The 18,012-nt window shown below is 47.6% G+C and overlaps 1 protein-coding gene across 3 annotated transcripts in view; it reads left to right on the forward strand.

Moving 5' to 3' along the window:
* Positions 1-18,012, forward strand: part of STS (steroid sulfatase) — a 163,315-nt gene that overhangs the window by 77,380 nt on the left and 67,923 nt on the right. For all 3 annotated transcript variants that reach the window (XM_024987847.2, XM_024987848.2, NM_001075394.2), the window contains 4 exon segments: positions 1,547-1,668; positions 1,773-1,895; positions 7,993-8,416; positions 17,721-17,857. In XM_024987847.2, the coding sequence (XP_024843615.2) occupies positions 1,547-1,668; positions 1,773-1,895; positions 7,993-8,416; positions 17,721-17,857 (806 nt within the window).

Genomic DNA, 18,012 nt, shown 5'->3' on the forward strand with positions numbered 1-18,012 from the left:
TGGCTGCCCACTCCAGGATTCTGGCCTGGACAATCGCATGGACTGTACAGTCTATGGAGGTCACAGAGTTGGATACGACTTGAGCGACTTTCACTTTCACTGTTACCTGATTGGCCTCTGGGCACTGAACCACGGACGGTGGGGCCGCTGTGAACCAGATAACATGTCCCATCTCACAGGCCAGGAAGGGAGTGCAGTTAATCACATCGTGCTTTTATGCTGTGATGGAAGCTGCTGAGATGGGGGATAGAAAGACATCCAGAGGTGGAGCAGGCTCCTCCCACAGGACGGGAAGGCCGCAGGGGGTCCCATGTATGGTCAGGACCGAAGTCTAAAAGATGGGCAGAGTGGCAGGGACCAGGGCTTCTTTAAAAGGATAGGAGATAACCACTCAGAGTGGCCCCAGACCTGTGAGAACTCCCCCTCCCCATGCCGGGGACGTCTGGCGTGATTTTCCGAGGTGACGGGGCCACGACCTTCCTGGAGAAAAGGCCACAGAATGGCTTGTCCTGCACAGAGCGCCATCCTCGCAGTGAACCCCTCCGTGAGCATCGCTTCAGTGGGAAAACCCTGGAGTCCACAGAGGGTGTGAGTGACTCACGGCCTGACCTGTTTCCAGCTTTGCCCTGGACTCTGTGAACCCCGGGTAGTTCCCTGGTAGATGCACCTGGAGCCCTTGCTTCCTTGCTCCTGGGGGTCCCGTCACCCCCTTGTCCCTGGAAAAGTGAAAGTGTCAGTCGCTCGGTCGTGTCCAGCTGTTTGTGACCCCCTGGACTGTAGCCCGCCAGGATCCTCTGTCCATGGGATTCTCCAGCCAAGAAGACTGGAGTGGGTTGCCATGTCCTTTTTCTCCAGGGGATCTTCCCGACCCAGGGATCGAACCCAGGTCTCCCGCCTTGCAGGCAGATTCTTTCCCGTCTGAGCCACCAGGCAGAGCCTGATGACAACTCCTTCAGAGCCTCTCTTTGGCTGTGGTTGGGAAGAGGAGAGTCAGGCTGCCCCCAGAGCTTTCCCGTTTGGGGGCATACGGAGGCGACTGGCAGGGACAGGTGAGAAGGAGAGAGACCTTGAAACATCTCCATCCCCGTGGTCCCAGCAGCCCATTCTCAGGACTCGTCTTCTCCCTCCTAAACCAGAAGCTCAGAGCCCTGGGCAAGTGAGGTCCCCCAGAGAGGGCTGACCTCGATCGTGGAGCCCTCAGTGTGGTTTTGTCCTTACTCAGAGCCATGGTGCTGTGTCCGCTCCCTTTCCTTCACTCCTTCCCCCCACGTCTTGTGGTTCAGTCACTCAGCCATGTCCGACTCTCTGTGACCCCACGAACAGCAGCATGCCAGGCTTCCCTGTCCATCACCGTATCCCAGAATTGGCTCAAACTGATGTCCATCCAGTCGGTGATGCCATCCAACCATCTCATCCTCTGTCGTCCCCTTCCCACCAAGACACATGGCTCTATTTCCCTGGGTTACTGAGAAGCGACTCACTGTACAAAGCCCACAAAGAAGCTTTCTTAAGATCATGATGAATGACCCACGAGTCTCTGTTCCAGGACTCCCAATATCGACCGCCTGGCCAGAGGGGGTGTGAAGCTCACGCAGCACCTGGCAGCATCACCCCTCTGCACGCCCAGCAGGGCGGCCTTCATGACCGGCCGGTACCCTGTCCGCTCAGGTAATGCCCTCCCCCCTCACCGCTGGCTCCAGCACCACGCTCCTCGTCCTCCTCCCAGCCATAATGGTCCTCCCCGTCTTCATGGTGGATTTCACATTGCTCAGGAATGGCATCTCAGTCCCAAGTGGGAGTTTTCCTCTTCTCGGCCTCTTCTGGAGGACTGCCCCCCAGTGAGATTACGTTCGCCAAGCTTCTGAAGGATCAAGGCTATTCCACAGCTCTGATAGGTATGGGACTGAGGATCTGGGCGGGGTGGTTGGGAGAGTGGGGAGGGCGTGACCGCAGCCATCTTTAGGGTGACATGGCTGATAGAACTTGCACAGCTGTAGAAAGGGAAGAAACAATTCCAACTCTAAATCAAAACAGCAGGCATCTGTATGCAGTGTTTGAATGTGTGGGTGGTCTCCTTATTTATGTATCTGTGTGTATGTGTGTCGATGGATGGATGGATGGGTGATAGGTAGATAATGATAGACACACAGATGGACTGACAGACGGACAAATGGATAGATGGAAAGATAGTTGAGTCAGGTGATAGAGACAGGGAGAGGTAGCTCAGTAGATGAGATGGATGATGGGTGAATGGCTGATGGATGAACTGTGCATGCTGGATGGATGGATGGATGCTGGGTAGATGGTAGATGGATGGTGGATAGATGGATGGCAGGTGGATGGTGGATACTGGATGGATGGAGAGGTGGATGGACGATGGATGGATGGGAGGTGACTGGCGAATACTGGATGGGTGGTACTGGATGGATGGATGGTGGGTGGATGGTGGCTACTGGATGGATGGGTGAATGGTGGATGGATGGTAGGTAGATGGTGGATACTGGAGAGATGGATGGATGCTGGGTGGATGGTGGATGGATACATAATGGATGGATTCTAGGTGGATGATGGATACTAGATAAATGGATGAATGGTGGATGCTGATGAATGGATAGTGGATGGATGGATGGATAATGGATGGTGGGTGGATGGTAGATGGATGGTGGATACTGGATGGATGGTAGGTGGATGGATGATAGATGATGGATGGATGATGGGTGGATGGTAGATGGTAGATGGATGGTGGATACTGGATGGGTGGATGGTGGGTGGGTGGATGGTGGATGGATGGTACATGGATGATGGCTACTGGATGAATGGTAGTTGCTGATGGATGGATGGTGGATGAATGGATGCTGGATGGGAGAAGGTAGATGGATGATGGATGGATGGTAGACAGATGGTGGATACTGGATAGATTGATGGACGGATGGATGGATGGTAGATGGATTATGGATGGATGGTGGATATTGGATAGACGGATGGATGGATGGTGGGTGGATGGATGATGGATGATAGAAGGCAGATGGATAATGGATGGATGATGGATGGATGGTAGATGGATAGTGGATAATGGATGGTGGGTGGATGGTAGATGGGTGGTGGATGCTGGATGGATGGATGGTGGGTGGATGGATGATGGATGGATGGTAGGTGGATGATGGATATCAGATGGATGGATGAACAATGAATCCATAGATGGGTGGGTGGATGAATAGTGGATGCTGACTGGCTGGATGAAGGGGTGAGTGGGTCAGTGGGTGAGTGATTGGATACGTGAATGAATGGAGGATGCTGAATGAGTGGATGTTGGATGGATGAGACACAGAGGCAGAAAGTTGAAATATATGGTAGATAACAGAAAAATGCATAGTTGTGCACACACACAGCAAACACCACCACACACACACGCACACACACACACCATACTATTGATAAAGATTTTCATCTTACATGGCAGTAATAAAATTGCATCTGAATGTTTCTCATTTGACATGCCCATTGATTTTATTCCCTTGATAGGAAATGAACCCTTCTCCCCTTTCCCTTGATGAGCTTGGGTCTATGTAGGTCATCAGAAGAATCATGGAAAATCTCATGGGAGCAAAACAACCCTTCTCTTCCTTCCCACATCTGGTCATAAAACCACCATCACTTTTTCTCTTGTGTGAGGCGCTCACTAATTCACTAATGCACTTCACATTTTATAAGAAATGTTTCAGTTCAGTTCAGTTCAATCACTCAGTTGTGTCCGACTCTTTGCAACCCCATGAATCACAGGACACCAGGCCTCCCTGTCCATCACCAACTCCTGGAGTTCACTCAAACTCATGTCCATTGAGTCGGTGATGCCATCCAACCATCTCATCCTCTGTCATCCCCTTCTTCTCCTGCCCCCAATCCTTCCCAGCATTAGGGTCTTTTCCAATGAGTCAGCTCTTCACATCCGGAGGCCAAAGTACTAGAGTTTCAGCTTCAGCATCAGTCCTTCCAATGAATACCTGGGATTGATCTCCTTTAGGATGGACTGGTTGGATCTCCTTGCAGTCCAAGGGACTCTCAAGAGTCTCCTCCAACACCACAGTTCAAAAGCATCAATTCTTCGGCACTCAGCTTTCTTCATAGTCCAACTCTCACATCCATACATGACTGCTGGAAAAACCATAGCCTTGACTAGACAGGCCTTTGTTGGCAAAGTAATGTCTTTGCTTTTCAATATGCTGTCTAGGCTGGTCATAACTTTCCTTCCAAGGAGTAAACGTCTTTTAATTTCATGGCTGTAGTCACCATCTGCAGTGATTTTGGAGCCCCCAAAAATAAAGTCTGACACTGTTTCCACCACTTCCCCATCTATTTCCCATGAAGTGATGGGACCAGAAGCCATGATCTTCGTTTTCTGAATGTTGAGCTTTAAGCCAACTTTTTCATTCTCTTCTTTCATTTTCATCAAGAGACTTTTTAGTTCCTCTGCACTTTCTGCCATAAGGGTGGTGTCATCTGCATATCTGAGGTTATTGATATTTTTCCCGGCAATCTTGATTCCAGCTTGTGCTGCTTCCAGCCCAGCGTTTCTCATGATGTGCTCTGCATATAAGTTAAACAAGCAGGGTGACAATATACAGCCTTGACAGACTCCTTTTCCTATTTGGAACCAGTCTGATGTTCCATGTCCAGTTCTAACTGTTGCTTCCTGACCTGCATATAGGTTTCTCAAGAGGCAGGTCAGGTGGTCTGGGATTCCCATCTCTTTCAGAATTTTCCACAGTTTATTGTGATCCACACAGTCAAAGGCTTTGGCATCATCAATAAAGCAGAAATAGATGTTTTTCTGGAACTTTCTTCCCTTTTCCATGATCCAGCAGATGCTGGCAGTTTGATCTCTGGTTCTTCTGCCTTTTCTAAAACCAGCTTGAACATCTGGAAGTTCACGGTTCACATATTGCTGAAGCCTGGCTTGGAGAATTTTGAGCATTACTTTACTGGTGTGTGAGATGAGTGCAATTGTGTGGTAGTTTGAGCATTCTTTGGCATTGTCTTTCTTTGGGATTGGAATGAAAACTGACCTTTTCCAGTCCTGTGGCCACTGCTGAGTTCTCCAAATTTGCTGGCATATTGAGTGCAGTGCTTTCACAGCATCATCTTTCAGGATTTGAAATAGCTCAACTGGAATTCCATCACCTCCACTAGCTTTGTTCGTAGTGATGCTTCCTAAGGCCCACTTGACTTCACATTCCAGGATGTCTGGCTTTAGGTGACTGATGACACCATCATGATTATCTTGGTCGTGAAGATCTTTTTTGTACAGTTCTTCTGTGTATTTTTGCCATCTCTTCTTAATATCTTCTGCTTCTGTTAGGTCCATACCATTTCTGTCCTTTATCGAGGCCATCTTTGCATGAAATGTTCCCTTGGTATCTCTAATTTTCTTGAAGAGATCTCTAGTCTTTCCCATTCTGTTGTTTTCCTCTTATTTCTTTGCATTGATCGTTGAGGAAGGCTTTCTTATCTCTCCGTGCTATTCTTTGGAACTCTGCATTCAGATGTTTATATCTTTCCTTTTCTCCTTTGCTTTTCATTTCTTTTCTTTTCACAGCTATTTGGAAGGCCTCCGCAGACAGCCGTTTTGCTTTTTTGGCATTTCTTTTCCATGGGGATGGTCTTGATCCCTGTCTCCTGTACAATGTCACGAACCTCCATCCATGGTTCATCAGGCACTCTGTCTATCAGATCTAGTCCCGTAAATCTATTTCTTACTTCCACTGTATAATCATAAGGGATTTGATTTAGGTCATACCTGAATGGTCTAGTGGTTTTCCCTACTTTCTTCAATTTAAGTCTGAATTTGGCAATAAGGGGTTCATGATCTGAACCATGGTCAGCTCCTGGTCTTATTTTTGCTGACTATATAGAGCTTCTCCATCTTTGGCTGCAAAGAATATAATCAATCTGATTTCAGTGTTGACCATCTGGTGATGTCCATGTGTAGAGTCTTCTCTTGTGTTATTGGAAAGGAGTGTTTCTTATGACCAGTGTGTTCTCTTGGCAAAACTCTATTAGCCTTTACGCTGCTTCATTTCGTATTCCAAGGCCAAATTTGCCTGTTACTCCAGGTGTTTCTTGACTTCCTACTTTTGCATTCCAGTCCCCTATAATGAAAAGAACATCTTTTTTGGGTGTTAGTTCTAAAAGGTCTTGTAGGTCTTCATAGAACCGTTCAACTTCAGCTTCTTCAGCATTACCGGTTGGGGCATAGGCTTGGATTACCGTGATATTGAATGGTTTGCCTTGGAAATAAACAGAGATCATTCTGTCGTTTTCGAGATTGCATCCAAGTACTGCATTTCAGACTCTTTTGTTGACCATGATGGCTACTCCGTTTCTTCTAAGGGATTCCTGCCCGCAGTAGTAGATATAATGGTCATCTGAGTTAAATTCACCCATTCCAGTCCATTTCAGTTCGCTGATTCCTAGAATGTCGACATTCACTCTTGCCATCTCCTGTTTGACCACTTCCAATTTGCCTTGATTCATGGACCTGACATTCCAGGTTCCTATGCAATACTGCTCTTTACAGCATCGGACCTTGCTTCTATCACCAGTCACATCCACAGCTGGGTATTCTTTTTGCTTTGGCTCCATCTGTTCATTCTTTCTGGAGTTATTTCTCCACTGATCTCCAGTAGCATATTGGGCACCTACCGACCCGGGGAGTTCCCCTTTCAGTATCCTATCATTTTGCCTTTTCATACTGTTCATGGGGTTCTCAAGGCAAGAATACTGACGTGGTTTGCCATTCTCTTCTTCAGTGGACCACATTCTGTCAGACCTCTCCAACATGACCGTCCCATCTTAGAGGTGTTTAAAATAATTATTGACGTATGAGTGCGATTTCCTCATGCCTCGGGGGTCATTTTTATGTAAGGATTCATTTCCACTGTTAACTTTCAAGGGAGAAAATCAAGTTGGTTCTAAGACTTTCCTTTTAAGGAAATGTCTTTAAAAAAAGCACCTGTGGGATGTCCCTGGTTGTCCCGTGGTTAAAATTTCTCCTTCCAATGCAGAGGGTGTGGCTTCAAACCCTGGTTGGGGAGCCAAGATCCTATAGACCTCATGGCCAAAATACTAAAACCGAAGCAGTATTGTAATCAGTAAAGACTTTGAAAGTGGTCCGTGTCCAAAACAGGCTTCTCACTGAGAAGAACCCACCTGCCAGAGCAGGAGACATAAGAGATGTGGGTTTGATCCCTGGGTCAGGAAGATCCCCTGGAAGAAGGCACGGCAACCCACTCTGGTATTCTTGCCTGGAGAATCCCATGGATAGAGGAGCCTGGTGGGCTACAGTCCCTGGGGTTGCAAAGAGCTGGACATGACTTAGGGAGTAAACAGCATGTCAAAAAAAAAGAAAAGAGAATATTAAAAAAAAAAAAAAAAACACCTGTCCCAGAAAAACACTGCTGTTTTCTTCTGTAGTTTTTTTCTCCTGCCTATAAAGTGTAGGATAAAATAATCAGTGGTAAAATAATCCGCCTGCCAGTGCAGGAGATTTAAGACACGCAGGTTCCGTCCCTGGGTTGGGAAGATCCCCTGGAGAAGGAAATGACATCCCGCTCCAGTATCCTTGCCTGGAGAATCCCATGGACAGAGGAGCCTGGTGGGCTACGGTCCACGGGGTCGCAAAGAGTCGGACACGGCTTAACGACTCAGCAACATGAAGGATGCAAAGTGCTGGTCTTGGGGCTTTTTTTTTTTTTCCAGTCCTCAAATCGCCTATTGTTTCCTGGTGGCATGAGTAGTTCCTACCCTAGATCGTTTAGGGAAAAGGAGGTGAACGGGATCGAATAGATGTATCTGGATGATCGAGCAGACAGGCCCTACGGGGTGTCAGCTCACAGGCATCCAAAGCTGAGCTGGGCACCAGGGCCGGGGCGGGGCGGGGTGGGGGGCGGTTTCCACTGGCTCTAAACTCACTGCCCCTGTGGTCTGCCCCCTTAGGCAAGTGGCACCTGGGCATCAGCTGCCACGACCCCGGCGACTTCTGTCACCACCCGACCAGCCACGGCTTCGACTACTTCCACGGGCTGCCCCTGACCAACATGCGGGACTGCAAGCTGGGCGAGGGCAGTGTGTTCACCGCGGCCTTCCGGCTGCTGGTGTTGCTGCCCATGCAGCTCATCGCCCTGGCCCTGCTGACCCTGGTCGTTCTCAAGTGGCTGGGGCTCTTCCGGGCGCCCCCCTGCGCTTTCCTTTTCCTCTTCCTTCTGGCCACCCTATTACTCGGCCTCCTGCTCGGCTTTCTGCACTACTTTCGGCCGCTCAACTGCTTCCTGATGCGGAACCGTGACATCACGCAGCAGCCCATGTCCTACGACAACCTCACGCAGAGGCTCACGGCGGACGCCGCCCACTTCTTACGTCGGTGGGTCACCTCTCCCGGCCCGACGGTGCCTGGGATGCGCGGACGGTGCCATCTCGGGGATCTGGGCAGAGGTGGGGGGAGTGGGGACCGGGGTGCTCGGCAAGCCACGTTTCCAAACTCCTGTGCTTGGGGGCATGTCTCCAAAGGATGCACGTGGAAATGAGATGGCGTGCTTTGCAGAGCTGTGTGTTGGAAGCAAGAGGAAGAGACGCTGATGCTGGGCAAGATAGAAGGCGGGAGGAGAAGGGCATGACAGAAGATGAGATGCTCAGATGGCATCATCGACTCCATGGACATGAGTTTGAGTAAATTCCGGGGAGTTGGTGGTGGACAGGGAGGCCTGGCATGCTGCAGTCCATGGGGTCGCAAAGAGTCGGACGCAACTGAATTGAACTGATCTAAGCGGGGCTTGGGAATTGCAATGCTGTGGGCTCCCTCCTCCCAGAGTTACTTTGCCAGGTGCCCCCCATCCTGTGCAAATGAGTGTGTGTGTGTGCTCAGTTGTGTTCGACTCTGCAACACCACAGACTGTAGCCCACCAGGCTCCTCTCTCCATGGGATTCTCCAGACAAGAATACTGGAGTGGATCGCCATTCCCGTCTCCAGGAGATCTTCCCGACCCAGGGGTCTAACCTGGGTCTCCTGCATTGGTGGGTGGATTCTTTACCGTTGAGCCACCTGGGATGTGTTCCCAATGCTCCTGTCTGTGTGTGCTAAGTAACTTCAGGCAAGTTATTAACCACTGGACCTCCAGGGAAGGCCCTCTGCGGGTTTCTCCTCTTGTTAGGCTGCTTGAAAAAGAAAGTGGAAGTGTTAGTTGCTCAGTAGTGTCCAACTCTTTGGGGGAAGATTCCCCTGGAGGAGGGCATGGCCACCCACTCCAGTATTCCTGCCTGAAGAAGCCCATGGACAGAGGAGCCTGGCAGGCTACAGTCCACAGAGTCTCAAAGAGTTGGACATGACTGAGTAACTAACACACACGTCGAACTCTTTGTGACCCTCTTGCTACGTTTTTCTAGAAAGCAGCAAAAGCTTTTGAACTTTGGAAGACGTGCGCTTTACACCATCATCCGGTAAGAGGTCACACACAGATGTTTAGCTGAAACAAACCTTTCCCGAAAGGAATTACTTCTCAGAGGGATTGCTTCTGATGCTTTCTACCTGATTCCGTTTTCATTTTCTCAAAAAATGATCTGGTCGTGACACTCAGTTGACATCGTGACTCAGCAAGGAGTGCCAGTCTGCATGGCAGACGAAGCTCTTATTACCTCCTGGGAAGGAGTTAACCTCACACTATTTAGTTACACTTAATAAGCGTAACCTTACACTAAGTATAACCGTACAGTTTTAAGTAGTAGTAGTTTAAGTATAACCTTACACTATTGAGGTTAACCTCCTGGGTTAACCTTACACTGTTTTATAAATAAGAGAAAGTCCATTCTGAAGTAGAGTGGTATTCTGTGGATGTCAGACCTACACATTTCAGCCAAAATACAGCAGACTTGTGCTCAAAAAATTACTGAAACAGAGAAACCTTCTTATGTCCGTCTCCACTCCCCAGAATCTCTCCGAAACCTGCCGGGAGGAGATGAATGATACCCTGCTCCTTATAAAATGACAGGGTTCAGGAATGACACTCAACTTCCAGGGCAAGTCGGTCTGTTGCAGCTGGTGGTATTTTGACCCAGATGATTGAAACTCTATGATATGTGAATATTCATACGATTAGAAGGAATTCTAATGGATTCCTCAGCGTTTGATCTTGAGAGGGGAATCAAAAAACATTTGATTAGCCTGAGGGTATTCAACCTCAGACAGTTTATCTTTTTAAACTTTTAAATTTTTATTTATTTTTAAATTGAAGTAGCATTGATTCACAATGTTGTGTTAGTTTCAGGGGTATGGCAGAGTGATTCAGTTTTGTCTGTAACATATAGATAGATAATACTTTCCAGATTCTTTTCCCTTATCAGTCAGTCAGTCACTGCAGTCGCTCAGTCGTGTCCGACTCTGCAACCCCATGAATCCCAGCACGCCAGGCCTCCCTGTCCATCACCAACTCCCGCAGTTCACTCAGACTCACGTGCATCGAGTCAGTGATGCCATCCACCCATCTCATCCTCTGTCTAGGTTTATTATAATTGGATATAATTCCCTGTGCTGTGGGCAGTGGGTCCTTGTTGATTATCTGTTTCATATATAGTAGTGTGTGTATCTGTTAATCCCAAACTCCTAATTCTTTCCCCCTCCACTTTCCCCTTTGGTAACCAACCATACATTTGTTTTCTATGTCCGTCAGGCTACTTCTGTTCTGCAAATAAGTTCGCTTGCACTGGTTTTTTTTTAGATTTCACAAGTGATATCATATGGTATTTGTCTTTCTCTGTCTAACTTAACTTCACTAAGTTTGATCATCTCTAGCTCCATCCATTTTTCTACTAAAAGAAATGGCATTATTTTAGTCTTTCGTATTCTTTACCAATTCCTCTGTTGGTGAACATTTACCTCATTTCCATATCTTTGCTTTTTTAAATAGCACTGCTATAAATATTAAGGTGTATATATCTTTTCTAATGATGGGTTTGTCCAGAAAACCATGCCCAGGAGTGGGATTTCTGGATCATGTGATAGTTTTATTTTTAATATTTTTAAAGGAATTTCCATATTGTTCTCCATAGTGGCTGCACAAATTCACATTCCCACCAACAGTGTAGGAGGGTTGCCTTTCTCCACACCCTCTCCTGCATTTATTATTTGTAGACTTTTTGTTTGTCTAATTTTTTTGCCATGCTGCATGGCACGTGGGATGTAACTTTCCCGACCGGGGATTGAACCCACACCTCCTGCATTGGAAGCACAGAGTCTTAACCACTAGACCACCAGGGAAGTCCCTATTTGTAGACTTTCTGATGCTGGCTGTTCTGACTGGCGTCAGCTAGTACCTCATTGCAGATTGAATTTGCATTTCTCTAATACTTGTCTGTCCAACCAGTTTATCTTGATTTTACTGAGGTTTCTGCAATTTTCTTTCAGAGCTAGATGTTTAGGATATTCTAGCCTGGAGAATCCCAGGGACGGGGGAGCCTGGTGGGCTGCCATCTATGGGGTTGCACAGAGTCGGACACAACTGAAGCGACTTAGCAGCAGCAGCAGCAGCAATACCATAATTGGTGGTTGTGGTTGCTGAGTTATTTTTAATGGGTTTGTCTTCAAAGGGATGATTCCAATGCATCAGGTTGGCCAAAAAGTTCATTTGGAGTTTTCTGTGACATCTTAGGCTTCCCTGATAGCTCAGTTGGTAAAGAATCCACCTGCAATGCAGGAGACCCCGGTTCGATTCCTGGGTCAGGAAGATCCCCTGGAGAAGGGAGAGGCTACCCACTCCAGTATTCTTGGGCTTCCTTCATGGCTCAGCTGGTTAAAGAATCTGCCTGCAACGCGGGAGACCTGGGTTCAATCCCTGGGTTGGGAAGATCCCCTGGAGGAGGGAAAGGCTACCCACTCCAGTATTCTGGCCGGGAGAATCCCATGGACTGTAAAGTGACGTCTTAAGGAAAAAACCCAAATGAACCTTTTGGGCAACCCAGTAAATGCCTGTTGCCCGTGTTGGAGCGATACTTAGTGGTCAATATTAGTGAAAATGCTACCACCTATTTGCCACAGCGCCCTTCGTAAGGAGCTTCTCACATGTGTTATCTGAAGACTGGAAGATTTAAAAAGCATCTAGATTAGCTGCTTTCTCCTGTGTTTTTTTAATTAATTTTTTCTCTCTGAGCTGTACTCATTAAAAACTTTTAAAGTTAATTTTGAAATATAGTTGATGTACAACCTTACACTAAATTTCAGGTATACAACATGGTGATTTGCCATTTAAATACATTACGAAACAATGCCCATAATAAGTCTAGTAAAGATATTTGCCAATAAAAGTTATTATTGCATTAAAAAAGAAGCACCTAGGTAAAACCATTTTTTGGGTAACATAGTTCTCTCTGTTAGAGAAGATATCTGAGTTGCTGAATTGCTGTACTTAAGGATCTTGACAGAATCGCCTCAATATGGCACCAGAGAACCATAATGACTGGGGACACCGCCACATTTATAAAAAGTTTTTTAAAGGGTCTGAAGGCACATAAATGTGTTATCTCTTTGACCAGAATATCCTGACAAATGTAGGCAGCTCTTAACACCGTTATGGGGCTTCTTTGTTGGCTCAGTGGTAAAGAATCTGCCTGCCTATGTAGGAGACATGGGTTCAATCCCTGGGTGGGGAAGATCCCCTGGAGAAGGAAATGGGAACCCACTCCAGTATTCTTGCCTGGAGAATCCTATGGGCAGAGGAGTGTGGTGGGCTGCAGTACCTGAGGTTGCAAATGATAGGATATGACTTTGCAACTGAACAACACCACCTTCATGGGATGTAGATTCAGGGCGGAAGTACTGAGGAGTACTGGAGTGGGTTAGCCGTTTCCTTCTCTGGGGGCTCTTCCTGACCCAGGGATCAAACTCAGTCAAACCTCCTAACTCTTTTGTCTCCTGCATTGGCAAGTGGATTCTCTACCACTGAGCCACCAGGGAAGCCCAGAACACTATAATTAACAAGCAATCCTCGCTGCTTTGATAGGCAGGAATGACTTGTAGATTTCTTAGAGATCTTTAACTCTCCTTTTGTGCCCTGAAGAAGGGTCCTTCAGTCTTCTCCCTGGTCATGACTCTGTCCCACACTTTATAAAACAGATCCAGGTTGGGTGCCCACCTAGGGGCATGTTCAGGTTTTAACAGATACGGGTTAGTTACACATCACTTACTATGCATATACACATATTCTTGGGCACATTTCATACCCATTACCTCTTTTTTTCTTTTGGCTGAACCAGGTCTTAGTTGAGGCATGTAGCATCTTCGATCTGTATTGGGGCATTTGGATCTTTAGTGGAGTCATGCAAACTCTTAGTTGCAGCGTGTAGGATATAGTTCTCTGCCAGGGATCAAACCCAGGCCCGCCGCATTGGAAATGCAGTGTTAGTCACTGCACCACCAGGGGAGTTGCCCCACCCTCACCTCTTACATGGTACAGAAGGACCCTGGGAGATGAGGGTTCAGGTGTCTTCTTGTGGAGGAATCTGGGGCTCAGAAGTTGAGAGCGATCTCCAAAGCCCCACAAGCACACAGTATATAGTGGATGAAAGCCCACCTCTAACTCTCTGAGGGCCCTCCCGAGTAGACTGTAACAAGCTTGATGCCTTCTCTGCTTCTGCACTGACTGCAGACTTTCCAACCAGGTCTGAGTGTGGATTATCTGGAAGAAGGTTAGGGAGTTCAACAGCCTTGCTCCAAATGTATGAGGGCAGGTTCCACTCCTCCAAAGGGGAACACGCCTGGGAATTCTTAGATAAGCTCATGTCTATAGTCCAGTCCTTAGGGCTTCCCAGAGGGCGCTAGTGGTAAAGAACCTGCCCACCAGTGCAAGAGACGGAAGAGTTTGCAGGTTTGATCCCTGGGTTGGGAAGATCCCCTGGAGGGGGGCATGGCAACCCACTCCAGTATTCTTGCCTGGAGAATCCCATGGACAGAGGAGCCCGGTGGGCTACAGTCCATGGGGTTGCAAAGAGTTGGACTGAAGCAACCTAGCACAGCATAGCACAGATATCTATATATGCTGCTGCTGCTGCTAAGTCGCTTCAGTCGTGTCCGACTCTGTGCCACCCCATAGACGGCAGTCCATCAGGCTCCCCCGTCCCTGGGATTCTCCAGGCAAGAATACTGGAGTGGGTTGCCATTTCCTTCTCCAATGCATGAAAGTCAAAAAATTAAGTGAAGTCGCTCAGTCGTGTCCCACTCCTAGCGACCCCATGGACTGCAGCCCACCAGGCCCCTCCGTCCATGGGATTTTCCAGGCAAGAGTACTGGAGTGGGTTGCCATTGCCTTCTCCGATATCTATATATGGAAACACATAAATCATCTGTCAGAGAGACAAAAATCTCCGACATATAAATATCTCAGATATATGAAGGCGATGGCACCCCACTCCAGTACTCTTGCCTGGAAAATCCCATGGATGGAGGAGCCTGGTAGGCTGCAGTCCATGGCGTTGCGAAGAGTTGGACACGACTGAGCAACTTCACTTTCACTTTCCACTTTCATGCATTGGAGAAGGAAATGGCAGCCCACTCCAGTGTTCTTGCCTGGAGAATCCCAGGGATGGGGCGGCCTGTGGGCTGCCGTCTGTGGGGTCGCACAAAGTCGGACACGACTGAAGCGACTTAGCAGCAGCAGCAGAAATATCTATATATCATCTCTTTATATATATGTTTTATGAAACACAATACATATCCAAAAATGAGCTTCAGTGAAAACGGTTAGTATATATTTTACTTCTTGCTATATACTTTAAAGATGTGTGTATATATATATATATATATAATCAGAAGTAAGATACATACTAACCATTTTCATTGATTATATATATATCTTTAAAGTATATAATGAGAAGTAAAATGCATACTAACCATTTTCACTGAAGCTCATTTCCAGATATGTCTTGTGTTTCATAAAAGTGTCCTTTTAGGGTCTCCCAGAAAGCTCAGTTGTGTCTGACTCTGTGACCCCCTGGACTGTAGCCCACCAGGCTCCTGTGTCCGTGGGATTCTCCAGGCAAGAATACTGGAGTGGGTTACCATGCCCTCCTCCAGGGCATCTTCCTGACCCAGGGATCAAACCCAGGTCTCCTGCATTGCAGGCCGATTCTTTACCACTATGCCACTGGGAAGCCCCATTAGTGATATCTTTCAGTCAGTGTAAAAATCTATATAGATAATTTTTTGGTTTTAAAAACTCAACACTTTTCCAGTGGTCCAGTGGTTAAGACTTTGCCTTCCAAGCCAAGGGGTGTGGGGTTTGATCCCTGGTCAGGGAGGTCAGATCCCACATGCGTCGTGACCAAAAAAAAAAAGAAACACAACATAAAACAGAAGCAATTTTGTAGCAAAGTCAATAAAGACTTTAAAGTTATCCACATCAAAAAAAAATATTTTAAAAAATTTAAAGTGTATTCTGAAGTGTGTTCGAATGAAGAGCCTGGGGCAATGTGCCATAGAAGTCATGCTTTTAAGAGCTCGGGTTATGTCTCCACCGTCGTCCACTTCGGTGTCTGAACAGTGTGGCTGGAGGGATAGTGGCTTAGACTCTGACACAGTTGTGGAAAGCAGTCACACACACTGACGTACGGCAGGAACTTTGCACGCTGTCTCCAGGAGAGGGTTCTGACCGCCGCTCACGCTCCTCATCTGTATCCATCCTCTGATACATTCGGTCACAGCACTTTAAGCAGCTCAGACCAGGCAACTCTGAATGGTCTCCTCTGAACTCTGGGTGGCTGGATGGCAGGGCTTGGTCCATCCTGGCTTTATATTCTGAGTGCCTGGTGCCATGTGGGCAGAGTAGTTGCGAGAGGCTTCGGTGGATGAAATGAACACCCGGACGTGTCCATCTGCGAGTGCAGAGTGTTGGTCACCTGCACTTTGGCTGGCTGGATGTTGTTACCGCTGTCTGGTTTATGGTTGTGGTTCAGGCGCTCGGTTGTGTCTGACTCTTTGCAACCCCATGGGCCGCAGCACGCCAGGCTTCCCTGTCCTTCACCATCTCTTGGTTTATACCTTAGTCTGATTGCCAGCTTCCAAGGGCCTTCGGAAGCCATCCATAGACATCTATATTTGCATTCCAGTTATTCCCGATGCTGATGCAAATGGGAACGCTCAGGGAAAACTCAGATTCTCAGAAGAAGAGGCTCTGCCTGGTGGCTCAGACGGTAAAGAAACTGCCTGCAATGAGGGAGACCCAGGTTCAATCCCCGGGTCAGGAATATCCCCTGGAGAAGGGAATGGCAACCCACTCCAGTATTCTTGCCTGGAGCATCCCAAGGACAGAGGAGCCTGATGGGTTACAGTCCTTGGGGTTGAAAGAGTCTGACATGACTTAGTGACTATCACAACAAATTTCAACTGGATGACTTAGTGGGTAAGGAATCTGCCTGCAGTGCAGGAGACATGAGTTTGATCCCTGGGTTGGGAAGATCCCCTGGAGGAGGAAATGGCAACCTGCTCCATCATTCTTGCCTGGAGAATCCCATGGACAGAGGAGCCTGGTGGGCTATAGTCCATGAGGTTGCAAAGAGTCGGACGTGATTGACTCTTTCTTTCTTAGAAGAGGAATGTACTATGCAAGACCTTCTTGACAGGCAGGAGAAGAATTACACTGTAGCTGTCTTCCTGCCTGGATCTCACTCCCAGGGGAGGACAGGATGTAAATCTTTGTGATTCTGAGATTGGCATGATCATGGGTTGCTGGCAAGGTGCAGAGAGCCGCCTTCTGTATTTGTAACAAATAGAGAGAAGGCGTGTAGCAGCCGAAAAGTTCTCTCTCTTCACACAGCCTGCAAGGCTGGACAGCAGTAAATTTTCAAAAGAGTTGTTTACTGAAGTGCTTTAGCTAATAAAAAAAAAAAATGGAGTGAAGCTGTTATGGGGAGATCTCCCTCCTGCCGGCTCGCTCAAGTGCTCCTTTAGTTTTCAAGGTCGTAGAGAGGAAGAGAGATGGGACTGTGAGGGTCTTTTCCTGCCATCTCTCTGGAAGGACAGCTGAGCCTAGGTTCCTAAGAGAAAGTGCAGGTTGGTCAGTCATGTCCGACTCTTTGTAGCCCCATGGACTCTACAGTCCATGGAATTCTCCAGGCCAGAATACTGGAGTGGGTGATTTAGTCGCTCAGTGGTGTCCGACTCTTGCAACCCAATGGACTGTAGCCCGCCAGGCTTCACTGTCCATGGGATTCTCCAGGCAAAAATACTGGAGCGGGTTGCCGTTTCGCTTGTCCAGGGGATCTTCTTTCCTCCAAAAGAGCAAGCTGTCTGTCACACCCAAGGATGTGAGCAGGGCAGAATGACCAATCTGTCCAGCCTACATTCCCAGGGCTCCACTGATGACATCTCTATTCCCAGGGGGGAAATCTTCACGGTTTGATTTTATTTTTGCAAGCTAGATATTTCTCTTTTTCTTCTTTTTTTAACCAAGGGGGGAAATCCTCAGTTTGATTTTATTTCTGCAGGTTGGATATTCCCCTTCTTTTTTTTTTTTAACCAATTGGGGAAATCCTCACAGTTTGATATTTTTGCAAGATGGATATTTCTCTTCTTCTTCTTTTTTTTTTTTAACCAAGGGAATAAGTGTTTTCACTCTCAGAATTAAACAGCAACAACAACGGCATCCAACATGCTTATTTTGCCCTTGGCTTTTTCTTTTTTTTTTTAGGAATGCCGAGACCCCTTTCCTGCTTGTCCTGTCTTTCCTGCACATGCACACGGCTCTCTTCTCTTCGAAGGACTTTGCCGGCAAAAGTCAACACGGCTCCTACGGGGATGCCGCTGAGGAGATGGATTGGAGCGTCGGTACGTATCCCTGTATCTTCGGTCTGTGGGCTTCCCAGGTGGCTCTGTGGTTAAGAATCTGCCTGCCAATGCAAGAGGCGCAGGTTTGATCGCTGGGTGGGGAAGATCCCCTGGAGAAGGGAACGGCAAGCCGCTCCAGAGTTCTTGCCTAGAGA

This window comes from Bos taurus, chromosome Y, assembly GCF_002263795.3.
Source record: "Bos taurus isolate L1 Dominette 01449 registration number 42190680 breed Hereford chromosome Y, ARS-UCD2.0, whole genome shotgun sequence".
In the NCBI taxonomy this organism is placed as follows: domain Eukaryota; kingdom Metazoa; phylum Chordata; class Mammalia; order Artiodactyla; family Bovidae; genus Bos; species Bos taurus.